Below are 19,834 nucleotides of genomic sequence, written 5' to 3'. Positions count from 1 at the left end.
TTTTTATTATAGGTATAATAAGAATGGGAAAGGTTAAGGTTGTAGAGAAATTAATTGTCGGTAAAGTTTTGTAAGCTGAACAGGAAACTGACTTGGTGCAAAACATATTACTTGTAAAAATATATTAAATTGAGTTATATCTTCTAAAGATTTACTTTTCAGACTCCTCCTGGGGCGGGGAAAGTAAGTTCGGAAAGCTTTAAAAGTCAACATTGTATAAAATAACACAAGGAATTTCGGCTGATTTTGTAGCATGAACGAATATTATAAAGTCGGAACGGTGGCTTATAAATATTTATTGGAAGATCATTAATTTATGCTAATAATTATGAACATTTGCATATCTACACTCAAAGTAAAAATATTGGAACGACGAACAGTTTTCGACCAGTTCTTCAAATATGTATTTATTAACTAATTAAATATTCAAAAAGGTTGGCTTACTCTGATGCTAAATGACCGATATTAAAAATAATAATTATTATTATTATACAAGTATTTATATACAGAATTCCTATGCCTATGATCTTAATATTCCATTCATTATGTTGGAGCTTAGTCAAGATAAATGGATATACATATTTGGAAATGACCAAATTTCGTTAAATTTGATACAAGTAGCTAACTTATAAGAACAAAATATAAATAAATTATATAAAAAACATATTTTTAAAAATTTATTTCGTTTTTTTTTTTGTTTTTTTGTTTGTAAAGACACTTAGTAGAATAAAATTAAAATTTTTTATGAATTAAAAATTATAATAAATTTAATCTCGTATTTAAAAAATTAAAAAATAAGATTGAAATAATCTGAATATTAGAGTGAGCAAAATTCAATTTTTAACCAACAAAAAACCCACAAAATTATTACAATAATATCAACAACTCGATAGTGGTATTATTTGCCATACCGCCCAGCTATGCCCCAATTCACAGCAAGAATTAACACTTTCTGTTTTTCATAGTTTCATAAATATTAAATAATCTTAAATATTAAAATTACATTTATTAATTAGTCAAATATTAGCAAGAAAAAGGCAAATATTATTAAAATATAGTGATAAAAAGAAAATAGAATTAGAATGAGATAAATGTTCGGGTTTGAAGATATATGACTATAAGTGTATATAAATTGAACATGTAAAAGCTTCTTACTATGAACATATACACAACACACACATATCTGCACACATACAAATATGCACATCACAAGTGCAGTTTATATAGAGCAGAAAAAGTAATTCACTGATCAACGTCAACAAAAAAGAGTTCACAGTGCTCTCTTTAAGAATGCCCGACTAGGAGAATACCCAGCATCTAGGTTGACAGACAATGAAATGGGGATTTACTTTGACCCACAAAAAATATACATTATTTAGTGAGTTGGCTCGACTGTACAAATTTAAAATAAACTGCTCTTATTTGTAGAAGATAATGTTTTATCAAAGCGTGCGGGGACTTCGAGAAAGGAGAGTACGATTGAATTTGAATTGAATTAGCTCAAGTTTATCTCAACTGAATTGGGGAATGTATGAATTGTTTGAAGGTGCTCTAGCCCCTTTCCAGTGATACCCGCTTTACACAAGTATGTTAAAGCCAGGGTGTAAACAACAACACAAATCGTAATTACGGTTAACGCTTCTTGGTGCCAGTACGTTGTTGAATTTCCACCAGTTTCTGTCAGTCTGAAAATGACTTTCAGGAAAAGTGTTGCAAGTGAAGACACAATGAAAATTTGTTTGTTATATTTTGCCGTTATACACCTCTCCCGGGCGAGTGCGTACGACGGGATTGATTTTAGTGTAAATGATATTATGAACACTCAAATGATGCCTTTCCACATATTTGTTTATGAGTTCACTCCAACAATAAAAAGAAACTACTCAACTGACTTTACGCCTGCATTAGCTACAATGAACTATCACAGGTGAAAAAGATCTTCGGTCTCTTAAATCTTATTATTAAACATTGATATTAATCTAATTATAATTCTATTTCTAGAAAAATGATGCAGCAGTTCATGGCTTCTGACTACCTAACTAAGCAGATAATGCACTTGAATGAAGATCGATATAACCAAAAGATTAACAGACGAGTAGGCGAATTTCAGAATAAATCAAATTTATTTAATGAGGATAATCATTCGTTACTCTTCGACGATGGTTCTACGAGATATAATGCTTGGTTAAGGTAGGAATGTTGAATGCCCTAACTTATGGCTCTTCGTTCTTTGTGTTTTTGTAGTTTTAGGTCTAATCTGTCATTTTGTTCACTTGATTACTTATAATTATGTAAAATTTTCCTTATAGAACAACAACACTGGACGATATTCAACGTCAGTTAAATCATGCAGCAAACAATTTAAAAAACGTCGATAGTCCAGTTCGAAGACAAATGTTGGATCCTGCTGCAAAATCAGCTTTGGAGGTCTATGAGGCTGACGAAGATAGCGACTCTGGCGACATTACAGGCTACGCATACGACAGTTCTTATAATGACAGCAACTATTTCAATGCAAGTATAGCTTATTCAATTTTCCAATTCGCTATTAGAATGATATCAGTCGCAATAAATTTGTATTCCTATATGAATCTCTGAAGTGCGTCAATTTATATCAGAGTATAACTTCACTGCAACAATAGGCTTATGGGCAAAAGTTTGCTTAATGTATGTGCAGCGTTGCTATAAAATTCTTAAATATATTAGAATATGGCTCATTTCATATTGCACTTAAAGCTACATGGTATTTAATACTTCATGCCGAAAAGAGGTTCCAAAGGCACCCAACGTCACAATTAAAGAAAGAGATTTAAAAAACCGTGTCATCTTCTATTGCACTTGCCTTTCAAGTATAAGTACTCTAAAATATCATTTGCATAGCTGAACTTCCTTAAAAATGTCACTTTTAATGTATTGGTAATTGGTATTCAGAATTAAGAATGTCTGTCATCAACTATCGATCATCGATCCTTCATTTGGAATCATATATATCTATATTATTATTATTAGTATTAGTATTATTATTAGTAAACTTATTATAGCATTATAGCATATAGCATAATAGCATTCGTATTTAATTGAAACATTCATATTCTATAGCCTAATCTGTTTAAAATATCACAAATGCCACGAATATTAATGAAAGCTCCAAAAACTGGTGCTCCAATTAAGCAAATTAACAAAAGTGGTAAGACTTTCAAAACATATATTTTTACATAGTAGAATACATAGTAAAATACTTCTAGGATATGAATCAGGTTTTGAGGACCATGGAGTACATCACGCTCCACCCGAATCAGCTATGTCACAGCCTGCAAAACAAATTAAGGAAATCAGCCTTAAAGATATCACGGATATTGCCTTAACGACCCTCGCATTTCTGTCTTTTGGGATGTTCATTCTTCAGGTTCTTATGTGCATCACTATGGTAAGTGGAATCTCTGATTACTGAATTTTAAGTCATCAATTTAAATTGGAGACAGTAATTGCTTAAGAATACTGTTTAACAAAAAAACATCTAAAATGCCTCTTAATATATATATTTACTTGGTTAACTTTAATATTTAGTCTCTATCTCTCTGCATCATGGATGAATTATTCTATATATTTTAATTTCAGAATAAAGAGGATACAAGTAATTTAATGATGCTACCTATGGAGGCAACGGAATCAGTTGAACCAAGTGATGGGACAGAAGAGATACGAAGGAGGAAACGATCTGCTCCAGAAAGTTTGTCAATATTAGTGGGGGTATGTATCATTAGAAAAACCTTATATTTTGTTATAGTCAGTTTTATTGACATCAGTTATACTTTTTGGATTTTTATGAAGATATTATGGTAATGATTACGTTAAGTATTTAATTTAATACATTTGCATATTGTATTTAAAGGCAAATCAACTGACTCAAACTTTATTGACCACAATCGACCACTTATACCTAAGTGGAAACAAAAATGTCAACATGAAACATTACTTTCAACTTTTATGCGGATACGGTGCTAACAATACGAAATTGAGAAAAATACAAAAAATATGGACAATACTTTACAGGTTTGTCGACTTTTCAATATTATATACAAATATTGTGAACCAAATAACGAGCACCGGCATGTTACAATCAGATGGTGGTATCTCAGTCTCCTCTTGTTGTCTACCCTCAGCATCTCATATATCTTTATTGAGATAAGATTGAGAAAGTTATTATGTAGGAAAGTTTTACTTGGTATTCCGAAAAATTTCAATTTGCCACATAAAGTAAAAGTTATTTTCATTTCCGTTAGATGTAACAATTAAAATTTAAATCTGAAGTTCTGAAATTATTGCCAGTCTTGATATATATATCTCTGAAATATTGCTCTTCAACTATACATATATAACACTAAATATATAACACTAGCTGAAAATGGCATAGACACAAGCCCTTTGTCATGTGGTATAATTATATGGCAGATAATAGTGGACAATAAAATATAACTTAGTTCTTTTCAGATATGGCTAGTTACTCTGTAAGAAACTGCTTTTACCCCAATGATTATATATATTGTACTTATATCGTAAATAAAAATTTAGTAAAATATCTTGGAATATTTTATTTTAAATTTCTACGTAATACTAACTTTTTAATCTGATCAATATTTTTATATAACCAACACAGCTTGGGAACGAGTTGGTTGGCAGCTCGAGCATCCGAAGACTATTATTCAATAATCAAACGAGTCAGTCAGGTGTTTGAGGTCTGCACTTAGCTAAAGCTGGAAGAGGACGAAGGACAATAATTTCAAGTTAATTAATTTCTTTTCTTATTGTGTAAAACAATTTAATATATAAAAAATAAATTCACTCATTTCCAATATTGTACCGAAAATGGGTTTTAAATATATTAATCATATCATATAATCATTTCTTCATAATGTGTATTGTTATACACATTTATATATGTATATACATATATATATTTTGATTGAACAGTTCGGAAAACAAAAAATGTAAAACTCCTTAAAAGCGGTTCCTGAATATCGAAATGCGTTATCAACTCATTCTCTTAATAACCACGGTTAGGCGGCGACATCTTTTTACCACCAGAACGAGTAACACTACTGCTTCCAAAATTGGGTGTACTAATGAGTACTACCGGACTCTGTCTGGATTCATCTGAAACTGGATTTCCCGTATAGCATATATATCTTGAACAAAATAATATCAATTTTGTTTCTCACAGATCATTCTTCAACCTAACCATTTGTTGTATTATACCAGGAGTCTCCAGAGATGTACGCCAATTAAGAGACGCTGTGTACATGCGCCCAATAATAGGAATAACATACCATATTATTGATTTTTTATTTATTTTGTTTGTTTTTATTATTACTAAAGTTTCATTTGAATTTTATTTAAATTAAAATGGTTTTAGAAAGCATAGTTGGGGGTCGGCATAAAACGCGGGATGGAAGCTTGGACAGGCTGCTGAATTGACTGCTGGAGTTGATATCGCTGAGAAGTACATGTCGCACTTGTATAATCCGTGCCTTTGGGCTATTTTCAGTCGAGATGTCAGTTGCTTCTTCCACTTGGTTCTGCGGTTCTGGAACCAGGTTTTAATTTGAACTTCAGTGAGCCCCAATGATTTCGAGAGCTCCATACGTTTTGTCACGCTAAGGTATTTGTCCGCTTTGAACTCGCTCTCTAACCGATCCAACTGCTTTGCGCTGTAGGCCTGCCGCGGCTTCCGATCAATCCCTTGTTTTCTCAATCGTTTTCCTTTAATATAATATTTTAGAATTAACTAGTTGCTTATTGTAAAATGCGTAATCAAGGTACCTTGAACACTTATAAAGTGATGCAAATATGGAGGTATTGACAGCTTCAAGGGGTATTGTAAATTTGATTGGGTTATTTGAAACGAGGTTTTAAATGGACTGAGCAAATTATCTTTTCCTATTATATCCATTGCTTGTAAGGCCGGAAATGACCTGGAGAGGGCACTGTGCGAATCACTCCAATGTTCCCCCTTTTCAACTGCAACAATAGGAGATTATATTTATCAATCTGTATTCGAAACAGAATGAGTAAAAGTGTGATTTACTTAAATAAAATTTAATAAAATAACTTATAAATTATAGAAAATGAGGGCATTTTTTTGTCGAGCGCCACCGATTAAAGTTTTTGTAAAGCTCAAAAGGGAGCTCAAAAAAGCTTAACAGTGTAGTTACACATCCAAGAACCTACGCTGAAACATATTTGAATCATTTTTTCATTTGGCAAATCAATTTTCTACTCTGTCAATCATACAAATTCATGCCAGCTTTGGTGGTATTCAAGCTTCGTATTCTAGTGGCCTACTTTTAAATTTCAATTGCCTAGTTTGTAGACGCGCAAGCTTTGTATATGAAAGATCTTATATATTTCAATTTGTTAACTAATTTAAAAAAAATAGTACAGATATCTGGAGCTGAACAGAAATATTTTTAGTTATTTTCTCTCACATCTATAATACCCCTAAATATTGATTTTAAGCCATTTTTAGACATTAATATTTTTATACCCTGAACCCATTGAAAATGGGAAATCGGGGTATAATGGTTTTGTTAAAAGTATGTAAAAGGCAGAAGGAGGCGTGGTAGACCCCACAAAGTATATATATTCTTGATCAGGGCGACGAGCTGAGTCGATTTGGCCCTGTCCGTCTTCTGTCCGTCCGTCCATATGTATGAACGCGTCGATCTCAGAAGATATAAGAGCTAGAGACTTGAATTTGTTTTTCCTAGGTCCGTGTATATCACGCGCATTTCAAGTTTTTCTTTTATATCGATAACTACCGATAATTGATTATCGATCAAAAACCTTATCGAAAGCTAGTTATTTAATTATATCTCCTACACCTTTAGAGCTAGAGCTTGAAAATTTTAAATGTAGACTTATAAGTATTTTATATAATTTAGATTTTTTGTTGTAATTTACCGCCCACCCCTATATCCACCCCCTCACCCACACCTTTGTAAAAGGCGTATTTCAAGTACTGGAGACGTGTGCTTTGAAATGTACATACTTACATTGTACATTACGCCCTAAAAGTTTCATTAAGATTTTACGTCTAGAAATTAAATTATTTAAAAAATTAATTCTTATAATGTTGCACACACTACAGCGCAGCCCAACCGCAGTCGCTGCTTACTGCGCAGTTAGCAGAGCGCGTTCTAATACTGATTAGAATGATTAGAATATCAGCTTGGAGGGTTCAGGGTATCTCCTAGTCGAGCAGTCTCGACTAGAGCCTTCTTACTTGTTTTAATTTAAAGTATTAGATGCTGTTGGTAAAAATCTAAAAAAAAGAAAACTAAGGGTATACAACTGTAAAATTTTATGTTGAATTAATTAAATTTTCATAGCTAAAAACAGATGATTTTGCGCAGTTCAACAATATATTGATGTAACTGAACAGCGTGAGCAACAGAAAGAATCCTTTAGTAGTCCTTTAGTAGTAGCAAACAATTTTATAGACAAATTAACATGTTTTATCCTACCTATTATTGCTCTTTTCTAATGATAAGCACATCTCGAATGTATTCCCTTTCTGCTTCGTTTTAGGAATACGATTTTCATGGACAAATCATGTCATATAGTTCAGGTATATGTTTCCTCGATATACTTACATTTAGCTGAAGAGGTATTTGAGTTGTTTTCAGGTGGAGTCATATATTTTGGATGTGCACTATTTTGTTTTATGCAATATGGATGGGAATCATTGTTGCTGCACAAGATGTTATCAATACTGAACGAGAGGGATCGACCCGAATCGCGATTGTTGGATATTTCTTTGGAACTAGTGACCGAGTCAACAGTCAAATTTTGTATATTGCACAATGTGTCATTTGGTTCGAAATCACATTTAGTATCTTCAGCCGATTTGGAGTGCAAGTGCTGCCGATTCATTTTCGACGATTTTAGCCTTACATGATTCGCGCATAACTAAAGCCGTAATATTTATTATTATTTTTCTTTGCATCACGGAACTTAGGCGCTGTTGTGATTTGCTCATCATCACAAACTTTTCTGACTCCGCCCAGGCATTAGCACATTGGCCAACAGCTCACACCTAGCTCAGCTGAGAACGAGCATCTGCAGCTGCAGCCAAACTCGACCAATCATAAGGCAAAGCGATTTCATTCATCTTCCTGGATTGGGCTTGGTCAGGCGCACATACATATATTATGTAGACCCCATTGACGAGATGCACGATATGTGTGCGTGTCTGAATAACAATGGGGTATATACAAACATACGTACATACATTGATATGTACCTAGCTGTGTCCACATATCAATTCTTGGCCACAAATGATATCGTTAGCATTTCGACTGCTTTTTATTGCTTTTTAAATTAAAGATGTGTTAACGATTTACTACTCTTTGACAAACAATTTGGACGTGCCACTTCATTTATGTAAGTGCGAGAGTGTGAGAAACCAGAGTATCTGAGGAAATCGCACCGACCTACCATACACATACATACAGACATGAGCACACATACATACACACACGTACACACACACAACTGGCTGTTGCCACGACGGTCTCCCAATTTCATGCGTTCTTTTTTGTAGGATTTGGCAATTAGGTGTGAAAATACACTAATATACATATCACAAGTACAAGCAGACTAGGTTAACAATCGCCTACTAGATACCCTGTGTTATGATAGATACTACTGCTTTCACTGATTTTCTGATTAGGATAAGTCGTTCGAAAGCTGGAATAAAATGGCTTTAAATATCATTAAAATGAATTAGATCATTTTTTTACATTTGAAATTTGTTCAGCCAGTTGGATAGCTGATGACTGAGTATATACAAAATATTTTATGTTTTTAAATTTCTGTATTATCTATGAATATTAATGATTTTTCACATATTGATACTCTAAAAATTCTTAAAGTTGTATGCAATACAGGGTATGCACAAAGGGACTAGGAGAGTGTATTCACACATATACAAGATGACGTATAGTTCGGCTACACACACACACACACACACACACACACAGACACACACATGTAAATATTTTATACAAATGAATATTTGTATGGCTTAACGAGCCGCACCTAATGTACGCTCAGACCTTAACAACTCAATTTGTGTTAAAGTGTTATTGAATAATGAGAATTACCTGTGCTTACATATGTATAATTAAGTAGATATATGTATGCATACCTGCCTATGGATATGTCATGCAGCTCGTCTCCGAACTACCAAGTAATATATGTATGTTTGTAAATATATAAATTTGGATTTAGATTGGGATAATTGGGGTTAAATTCGAATATTAAATAATGTGAGTAAAGTAATTTTTGTATATGTATATTAGACATACTTATATCTATCTATATATTTACAATATATATAAATTTATAAATATAATCAAAATGAAATCAAATAAATGAGACTAAACAAGGGTAGTAACTAGGTTTTTACATTTGTTATCTATAAGTACCACATATATGTATATTTATACTTTATTTAATAATATCTATAGTACATTAACAAACTGCAGTATCTTAAACATTGAAATACCAAACAAATTTGTAATTATTGTCAGCAGAGTGATTTCGTTTTTTTTTTTTTTTTTTTTCTTCTTTAGGTAGGGTACGTAGTATATGATACCTTCATATTAACATCGGGTTGCGTGATGTTTTCATTACTCATGTATTTTTGAAAGTAAGTAAAATAAATTAATAGCATCTGTTGGTTCACACGCATTGTCTATGGATTGCTTTTACGACATCAGGGTGGGATGCTCGTAGTTCTCCCTTCCATTAACTATCCATTCATATATTACACTCAATTCTAAACTGTGGCTATCAACAGATGCATTTGATTAATATGATGACTATAAATAATTCGTGTATTACTGTATTCCTAAGTGTAACAGCAACTTATTCATATTTAATTGAGTACAACTTGAGTTTAACTGTATTTAAATGATTATTAAAATATTTTTGGGAAATTTGTATATTATTTTAGTTTTGCATCCTAAAATTGTAGAAAGACTGTTATATATATATATATATATATATATATATATATATAACATATATATATATATATATATATATATATATATATATATATATATATATATATATATATATATATATATATATATATATATATATATATATGTTATATATATATATATATATATATATATAACAGTCTTTCTACAATTTTAGGATGCAAAACTAAAATAAATAATTGGGGTTAAATTCGAATATTAAATAATGTGAGTAAAGTAATTTTTGTATATGTATATTAGACATACTTATATCTATCTATATATTTACAATATATATAAATTTATAAATATAATCAAAATGAAATCAAATAAATGAGACTAAACAAGGGTAGTAACTAGGTTTTTACATTTGTTATCTATAAGTACATATATATATATCTATAAGTATATATATATATATATATATATATATATATATATATATATATATATATATATATATATATATTTTAATAATCATTTAAATATAGTTAAACTCAAGTTGTATATATATATATATATATATATTCGATATATTATCGAATGTATATTTCTAATCAAGTTTGTTGACATTAGTTCTAGCTAAATACTTCGCTTTACGCTGAGGTAGATGAAAGTGAAGTGACGCTGCTCGAAGTCAATATACTCCTTTTCGCTTCCTAAACGAGTATAGAATTACGTATATGTAAAATGGAATCAGAATGTTCCATATTATTCAAATAATAAATAAATAAATAAAGCGAAAACCAGCTGAATAACAAGTAATATGATTAGCATCACTGAAAAGTCTGTCAAGTTGGGTATGTCTGACTTAAAAAACCCTGAGTACTGATATTCTATTCATACAAATAAATACACTCTCAAAGACTCTGTTAGTCTCGTATAACATGATGATTACATTATCATCATCAATAAAAAATATATTTACATTACTATTTGAAAAAAGTTTGTTTACCATTTCAGAAAATATTCTACAAGTGAGTTGAAATCCAATTGGTTTTGTGACACAACTAACCTGAAGGACAGATTTGGTTAAATTGGAAATTGCTCTAAAGTTGTCTAATTAATTTCATACACATTTACTTATGAATTTGGTTATATTCAAATACTTTATATAGTAGCAAATCCCTCTTTAAAGATGTTGTTGAAAATATAGACCACGTGCAACCAATCTCCAAAAAAATTAATGTTTGTCAACCAACAATTTATGACAATAATTTGAGGCAATGGGTGCAGAGCTGTCAATTGAATTCGACAGCAACGTTCCCCTGTAATTAGCACCTCGTTATTGATGAGGAGCTAAGAAGTTTTGGGTCATCAATACTAACCAATTGTGATAATCCAAATACCAAAATAAATTAACATAATTGAAATTTTAATATTTTCTCTTTCCCTCGTCCGCTTGTTATTTATTTGAATACCCTCACAAGAGCCATTAGGGCTTTATTGTGCTATGTAAGATGCTTAGATTATGATTAATGAATCTGAGTATTTTCGATGAGCATCCACACTAACCGCCACATCTGTCCTCCGTTTGCCTCGCAGAGTAGTTTCTAGCTCTTGCCTGCTTATATTTTTGCTATCGTTATCTTTAGAAGAATTTAAGCCCAATTTGAATTGTATAGTATTTTAGCACTGTTTATCTTAAGCATAACAGCATTTGTTTCATAGATCTCCCATTAATTACTTACTTTATAGCTAGGTTTATTATTTATTTTACCTACTTATTAATTAAATTTGTTCGTTAGTTATTCGATTTATTTTAACGTAAGAACTTATTTGTTTGTCATTTTTAAAGAAATATAGCTTTTTGTAACTAGTAGCCGGCCGGCTTTCCCTTCCAACCAGTTTACGTATTTATAAAACAAAAATCATTTTACTTTTATCTGAACAAAATAGCTTACATAATTTTCTGTGTTATCATGGGTAATATCACTAGCACTTGCAATACAACACATAAAGAAAATATTTGTAAAATACTTGGTCAACGCATACAATTTGGATTCAGCTTTGGACTTTTAGACTCGAACAAAGAAAACATTGGGACCTTAAAATCAGTGCGCTTTGAGCGTTCAGTCGATGTGGTCGATTCTTATATGAAAGCACACTAAACACATTTGTTTTTGTTATTTACCCTCCGTTCTCTCAAGCATATGGATATATACATATACATTAAGCATACATTTTGTATTCTTGAGTATAGTAAAACCATGAAATGGTTTATCATGCTCATGCAGAATATAGACATTTGCATTATTATTCGTGGTTCTCTTGTGAAAGCGTTGATGAGCAAATCGAAAATAGTAGTTTAAGAAAGTAGTTTAATATTTTCAACTTCCAAATCCTCACACATCCGTACATCCATACATACGTAAGTTAAGGAGTTATCACGCATTTTCGACTATTATATGCAAATATCTATGCATTCGATAGATATTTACACAATAACATTTTAAGTTGAGCTCCCATTAACAATGAGTTAAGGGAGCCTGTTGCTTGAGGTTTTGGGTTAAAAATGTCATCACCCTTTGTTATTCATACAAATATTATTCAGGTGGTTGCATGCGACTGCAGAGTTTTTAATTGTTGCATTAAATTCGTTAGATATTAATATTAGTAATTTTGTTTATATCTATAAATAGAATAAACAAACTTTTAAATTAAATTTGTCTGAATGACTTAATTCACATTAAAGAACCTATATATTTTTGTTTCCTAATTATTCAACTATAATAAATTACTTTATTAAACGAAAAGCTTAAGCAATATGCATAATATCTCTTAATTTTTGTTTTAATATGCAAGGTATTTCATAGTCGGGTCTACAACAATTTCGCAAATTCATTATATGTGGGAAAACTAAAATACGAAAAAAAAGCTTCTTTGCAACAGCGGAAGACGAATACCCTTACGGCTACATAGCATATATAGTAGAACAATTTATTTTAAGACCAGCATTAAGTTAAATTAAAATTGCCAAATATGTGCAACGGATCTGGAGTTTTCCTTTTGAAATTTCCCCAAGCCTTCAAATCAAAACAAAAAATGTTTCTATAACAAATTCAGTTTCATCGCTTCACCCTGAAAAAATTGTTTGAGAGTAAAGTAAAGATTTGGTCATTACCAAACCCTTTTGATTCACTCTATTATTAATATGTAAAAGGTCCATGTTGGCGCGTTACACACTTGGTGACAAAATTCAAATGCATTCGGAAAGGGTAAAAGAAAATGTGGGCAAAGCCAACGCATGCTCGATGAGATTCAATGGAATCGCTCGTACCCGATACGAAATGGTTTTTCTTCCAATCGGGCGTTCGTTGGCTTATTCGTAAAATCCGAATTTATTTACACTTTGAATGCCAAGTTCGGCGAATGTTGTGCACTTATTGCGAAGCCATAGACATTTTTAGTTCAGCAATATTTAACCTAGTATTTGGCTTGGTAACATCTCGAGCCGAATTTTGAAACAGAAATCAATCAATATCTCAACATGGAAAAATTACATGAATATCAAGGAATAACTGGCAGACTCCATCAATGGAGAGACAATATAAAGGAAAAGTATTCTTCTATAAACCAGGAAAACTCAACCAACATTTTTGAGAAAGCCAAAAATACGGCTTTGGATCAACTGAAAGGCAATGCAAGTGCTAACGCGGATTATTCGCACATTTATAGGTATGACATTTTTAAAATCTTATCGACTTTATGTATGTACACTTTGGAAACAGTGCCTTTTATTTCTTCAAATAAATATAATAACACATTTTGATTTATCAATATTTCGTGACATTAAAATCATTAGAAACTAAATATGTTTTTTAATTAAGTCATAAATGGAAACAAAATAAATTGCAATTGAATCCATCTGCTATTTCTAAACACTTGCATATACTGACATTCTCGCATTGCCAACGTTGAATGTGTTTGCTTTACCTCAACCCTGCGCTATGAGTTCTCGAATCGATAATGGAAAAGAAACCATGTGCGTCTGCATATGCTATAAAGAACCTATTCCAAATCGCGTCGGCTGTTCTTATCGCGCCACCTCGAATGTGAACACCCGATAGAAAGAGTGATCCCAATGAGCTTTGGCTCTGCAATTCACCCCTCACGCCTCGATACAAAATATTAATGCTTATCAAATAACCGCTAATACTGGTAAACTGTTCTAATACTTATGGTTCCCTTAATATACACATCTATGCAGGTTATTGAATACACATTTTCTGATCTTATTATATTTGCTTCACAGCTTTTGTTTTCTGAATAATCTCCATTACTTATATTTGATGGAACCCTATATAGATTATATATCTCATATCCTAAGTTATCGATGAGGACTGCTAGCATGGTGTAAAAATAAATTCATTATTTCCGAATTCGATATGAATAGGCGTACTATAGACAAACAGAAAAAATAATATCGAAGAAAGCATAATATTACTTATCAGTAAATATTATTTTCCCTATTTTCTTCATTTCCAAAATAAGGTAAAACATAAAATATTGGAGTTCCAATGAATTAGATGCACATTCATGCATTAAATTTAATACAGTGGAATCCGGCTATAACGACACTCAAGGGACCGGTATTATACCCGGAAGGCGCTATAACCGTATAAATTTTCAATGCTATAACCGTACAGGTTCTATAAGCGGAGTCGTTGTAACGGGATTTTACTATATTCTCTTTACTTAAGGTTGTACAAGTAGTAGACATAGTTTTGTAAAAAATATTTATTTTAACAGCTTATATTTTAAGGTAAGACATGACTAAACATAAATCTCTTATTATATCAGTCGGAAATATTTTCATATTGTGTTATTCATAATGTAATACATACAAATAATTTGAGCCAATATACCCTGAAATTAAATTTTGAATGGGCTCAAGAAAGCATGTTGAGAATCATACACAATCGCCTGCACACTACTCGCTCACTATTCAGATTATATGATCATATTTGTATAATATTTTGTACAACTATAAGATATTCATCACAAAGGCATTTATACATGATCAATCTATCATCAGTTAACGGCAAGTCGAAGAAAGAGTAAGAATAAGATATATTGTATAAACTAACAGATATAAGCTTATGTTGCTTTGCACGGAATTACTAATTTTATTATATTATTTATTGTGTACATAAATTTCATTCAATCTTGCAGCAGTAATAAGTTCACAATAAAACATTTAAAAACAATAAACATTTATCTCTAATGATAACTATTCGGAAGCGACAGTAAATTTTAGACATAGAGACGAGTGACCGATACACTATTGTTACAAACCTTGTGACTAGTTCAGTGAATGGTAGAGTTTGTGTGTCTGTGGTATAGATATGTGCTTATTTAATTGTGTCTAAAGTCACCACATGAAACCCCATAAGTGTTTAGCGGCTACACTAACAAGTTAAAGGTCTATACGCTTATTTATATACTTGGGCCATCGCTATTTGATAACAATTCGACGCAGCCAAGGGTAGATTAGCAGAATACGTTTCATTCCATCTTCAAGGAAAATCATAAATAGTTCGTCTAGCACCAGTCAATGTTGATCAGTGCTCATATAGAGTATTATAACACCCATCTACCTGCCAATATTGTTTTCACCCTTTTCATAGGTCTCTCTTCGTAACCGGCATATGTCAAAATACAAGCAAGAATGCTACAGTCGGGCGTTACCGTATGGAGAATACTTATTAAAGCTCCCAAATCCATTTTCCAATTTGCCAGGGCATCAATCTGTACATGACCTTCTCTACAGCACAGTTGTTCCCGATTTGGCGTTTGGTAGATATATCCGCCATATCTTTTTGTACTTGTGTTCCAAGTTTCAATTATGTGGCAGGGTATACATATGTATATATGTTCGAAACTTCAAGTCGGAATGACAGAAAGACGGTCATTGCAGAAAAGCAACATTTCATTCTCATGAATGAGTAAATAATAGATGGCAAAGAGAATGGAACAAAATAGTTTGTCTCTTCTTTCCTAAAATATGTTTACCAAACATTTCTCAAGCCAATATGTAAAATCGCTCTACTCAACTAGGTCACATACAAAGAAATTCTGTACCCTTCAGAATCTTCATGCGTACAATTCCAAAATTTAAAAATTTTTCTCTCTGTTTTTATTTACCTCTCTCTATCTTGATTTAGAAATATACATGAATACAAAATAAATAGCTAGAGAGAGAGAGAGAGTGAGAGAGAGAGAGAGAGAGGGAGAGAGAGAGAGAGAAACAGACAGAGAGTGAAAATAATAATTTTAAAGCTGTTTAATATAGCTCACCTCTATACTTAAAATTTAAAAGCATCTGGGAAAATTTGCCTACAAAAAGTAAACTTCCTTTAAAATTATTCTCATTCTTATATATGTATATTCCAAAAGCCAACAGTAGTAGTTTAAATTGGGTAATTGCAGTAGCTTAAGTTTATTTTAAATTGGCATGCAAATATCTGTGCCATATATTTGGTGGCTAAACAGCTTTGTCTCTCTGCTGCTCAAATTGCACAATAAAAGGACTTAGACTAATTCGATTCAAGCCCTCTTAAAATTCCTTATTTATTGAAAAGGGTAAATCCAATAACAATAGTTTCCTGCTGTGCATTTAAGCCGGCGAAGCGCAGTAAATGGATTTAATGTCTTTTATTTTTTTTTTCCCCAGATACAAAACCCGTGCGGAACTGGTGCGAGTGTCTGCGGCAGTGATGGGCATTGAGTTTTCGTACGCCGCGGAAACGGCGTTTGTGTCCCCAACATTGCTGAAAATTGGCGTGGAGCATCAGCACATGACGCTAGTGTGGGCTCTTTCGCCTCTGGTCGGATTTTTTCTGTGCCCCATTTTGGGGTCATTTTCGGATCGCTGCAAGCTAAACATGGGACGACGGAGACCATTCATAATTATTTTGTCTATTGGGGTTTTTCTGGGTAATTGAACTCTTAAGAAATGCAATTAAAATGTATGTTTTTACGTTCAGTACTCATGTAGGATTGATTTTGGTGCCAAATGGGGAAAACTTAGGATACTGGTTCGGTGACGTAGACCCCCACCTGCAGGCTGCTGCCATGAACACCACGTATAATTCGACGTATAACTATTTAAACATCGTGCCTCATAGAGCGACTGCATCACAATCTGAGACCGAAACGTATGTTAAGACATCACACCCTTGGGGAATATTCTTTACGGTTTTGGGCACTGTACTACTTGACTTTGATGCGGATGCTTGCCAAAGTCCATCCAGAGCTTACCTGCTGGATGTCTGCATTCCGGAAGATCATGCCAAAGGACTGTCTACATTTACAATCATGGCTGGCCTAGGAGGCTTCTTCGGCTACTCAATGGGTGGCTTGAACTGGGATGAGACTGAAATCGGTGAGTTTATGAAATTAAGGAATTGCCGAGGCTAACTGAATGTTTATAGGTAGACGTTTAGGAGGACATGTGAAGGCTGTATTCACAATAATTACATTTATTTTCATCGCCTGTGTTTCGTTCACAATAACCAGCTTTACTGAAATTCCGCTTTGGGCACTTTCTACTTCATTGCGGCAAAAGGAAAAATGTCAGGCCGACGGCACATCCGCAAATTATGGTACTATGACCAACGATGACGACTGTAAAAGTGATAAAAATTACGTGGAGGTGAGTACATATAATCCAAAAAAAAAATTTTAAAAAAGTAAATAATAATACCTTAATAATGAAACAATACATTTAGCAAATAATATTGAATATTTGAGAATTTTACCTCATAACAAATCTGTAATAAGTAAAGAAGTCTTGTCGGTGTTGCCCGAGTCAGAAATACCCTGTTTATTTTATGTATATGAAAGATTGTAGTTCTTTTAAATATTTGCAACTGCCAGCGGTATCCAAAATATTTATAAATAAAAAATTAGATTTTATTAAATAGAAAAATTTTATACATAGATATATGTCGTATGATTAACGGACGGGCAGATGGATATACGGACGAGCGCACAGGCATATCATATCAAGAATCAGAATATATATTTTTTGTACAAGGTCTGAAATCACCCCCTTATGTGTATATATATTTTTAGTCAAGTCGACAGACTGAGTCCATCAAACCAGATCCGACTGCTCGTAATCAATAGTGACTTCGTGTGAAAGGCAGCGAACTTATAAAACACAATAGCTAGAGACCTGAATCTTCAAGTTAGACAGTCCGACTAGAGCATTTTTTCGAGAAAATGAACATTTGATTCCAAATTTGGATAAGTAAGTTATTTACTAATAAAATTATAATTTTTACATTTTTAAAGCTGACTCCGCCGGCGCCTACCGAAAATTTTGGCGACATCAAAGATAACTTTGACGAGACTTCATTCACTGAGAACCCAGAAGCAATGATACAACCATCGAATGAAGTCGAGGGCGACATTTCGCTGTCACAGAATAACGTGGAAATACAGTCGCTTTCGCATTATTTGCTTTCCATTATTTACATGCCGTATTCCTTGCGTATAGTTTGCCTTACTAATCTCTTCTGCTGGATGGCACACGTATGCTACTCACTCTATTTCACTGATTTTGTCGGGGAAGCTGTCTTTGATGGTGATCCAAGGGCAATAGAGGGCTCGATCGAACAAAGAAGATATGAAGAGGGTGTTCGATTCGGATGTTGGGGTATGGCGATGTATTCCCTTTCCTGTGCCTGCTACTCCCTAATCATCGATAAGCTCATCCAACGATTCAGGTAAAGTTTTCCTTTAAACATTCATAATACAGTCAAGAAATTTACACATCAGGCTTTCCAAAGTTTTTGTGAAACTCTATTTAAATTTATAAGTTTTTGTTTTTATATTATTTTTCTTCAAGGGCAAAAAATGTTTATGTCGGAGGACTTCTTTTCTATTGTACTGGAATGACATTAATGGCACTCTCCCGCGCTAAATTTAGTGTGATCGTTTTTAGTTGGACGGCCGGTGTCATGTACTCGACGCTATTCACCATGCCCTACTTGCTTGTAGCGCATTATCACTCGATGGGCACGGTAAGTAAAAACAAATTTAATAAGCTACTTGGTCATGCCCGACTTTAGTGTTACGTTTGAATAGTATTGGGTATTAAATATATAAATACTTATTTATTACAGTTCGAAGTGGATGGCAGTGGCACTGCAAAATTGGAATCTGGAGTGCGGGGATTGGGAACAGACGTTGCTATCGTTAGCAGTATGGTTTTCTTAGCTCAATTTATTCTATCAATGTGCATGGGCGTAATTGTTAAAGTGACTGGAACGACGACAGCTGTAATAAGTACCGCCAGCTTTTTGAGTTTCTGTGGTGCTATATCTGCCACAAAAATAATTTACCTGGATCTATAATTTATTATATAAATATATGTATATTATTAATATATTTTAAAGCTTCAATACTATAATATAAATATACAACAAAAATCAAGTTAGCAATTATTATTGAAAACGGTTTTATTTAATACGTCTTGGTCAACAAAACTCACATCAGTAACGGGTAAAACTGCAGAAGATACTCATGCCCCCAATTTTAAAGTATCCAGTAATGTAAAAGATATAAATCTTTCCTGTGTGATACGCCCGTATGGGCTTTCATGTACATATGTATCTACTAAAAAGTGTTTTATTTATTTTACACTGAATATAACATATTTTTATTGTTTTGTTTATTAATATTGGCACTTAAGAGTAAATTTCCAGACACGTCATCATTTATATATTCTTAATATTTTATTTGACAATGGTATTATTAATAGGTACAATGTACAA

The 19,834-nt window shown here is 32.6% G+C and overlaps 3 protein-coding genes across 4 annotated transcripts; 2 read left to right on the top strand and 1 right to left on the bottom strand.

The window, feature by feature from the left end:
* The first annotated feature begins 805 nt into the window (after positions 1-805).
* LOC108621624 (uncharacterized) lies at positions 806-4,809 on the top strand. 2 transcript variants are annotated; one of them, XM_018019042.2, is made up of 8 exons: positions 806-1,927; positions 2,002-2,190; positions 2,310-2,514; positions 3,100-3,187; positions 3,246-3,427; positions 3,619-3,750; positions 3,893-4,053; positions 4,658-4,809. In XM_018019042.2, the coding sequence occupies exons 1-8, from the start codon at positions 1,692-1,694 to the stop codon at positions 4,746-4,748; spliced, it is 1,284 nt and encodes a 427-aa protein (XP_017874531.2). In that variant the 5' UTR covers positions 806-1,691; the 3' UTR covers positions 4,749-4,809. The 2 variants fall into 2 exon arrangements, with proteins under 2 accessions (XP_017874531.2, XP_089327453.1); XM_089471327.1 differs by lacking the exon at positions 4,658-4,809 and having other exon boundaries at positions 3,893-4,645.
* Positions 4,810-5,331: 522 nt separating this feature from the next.
* Positions 5,332-8,038, bottom strand: LOC108608892 (uncharacterized). The gene is made up of 3 exons (XM_018000547.2): positions 7,653-8,038; positions 5,821-6,018; positions 5,332-5,760 (listed from the first exon to the last, which is right to left on the bottom strand). Exons 1-3 carry the CDS (start codon positions 7,930-7,932, stop codon positions 5,399-5,401), a joined length of 840 nt encoding a protein of 279 aa, XP_017856036.1. The 5' UTR covers positions 7,933-8,038; the 3' UTR covers positions 5,332-5,398.
* Positions 8,039-13,387: 5,349 nt separating this feature from the next.
* lovit (loss of visual transmission) lies at positions 13,388-19,501 on the top strand. The gene is made up of 7 exons (XM_018000994.2): positions 13,388-13,727; positions 16,726-16,988; positions 17,050-17,436; positions 17,486-17,706; positions 18,351-18,784; positions 18,907-19,081; positions 19,184-19,501. Exons 1-7 carry the CDS (start codon positions 13,540-13,542, stop codon positions 19,412-19,414), a joined length of 1,899 nt encoding a protein of 632 aa, XP_017856483.1. The 5' UTR covers positions 13,388-13,539; the 3' UTR covers positions 19,415-19,501.
* The last annotated feature ends 333 nt before the right edge of the window (positions 19,502-19,834 follow it).

This window comes from Drosophila arizonae, chromosome 2 (genome assembly GCF_054131065.1).
Source record: "Drosophila arizonae isolate 15081-1271.41 chromosome 2, UAZ_ARI_1.0, whole genome shotgun sequence".
Taxonomy (NCBI): domain Eukaryota; kingdom Metazoa; phylum Arthropoda; class Insecta; order Diptera; family Drosophilidae; genus Drosophila; species Drosophila arizonae.
The sequence above is the reverse complement of the archived record's forward strand: the minus strand, read 5'-3'. Positions and strand labels throughout refer to the sequence as shown.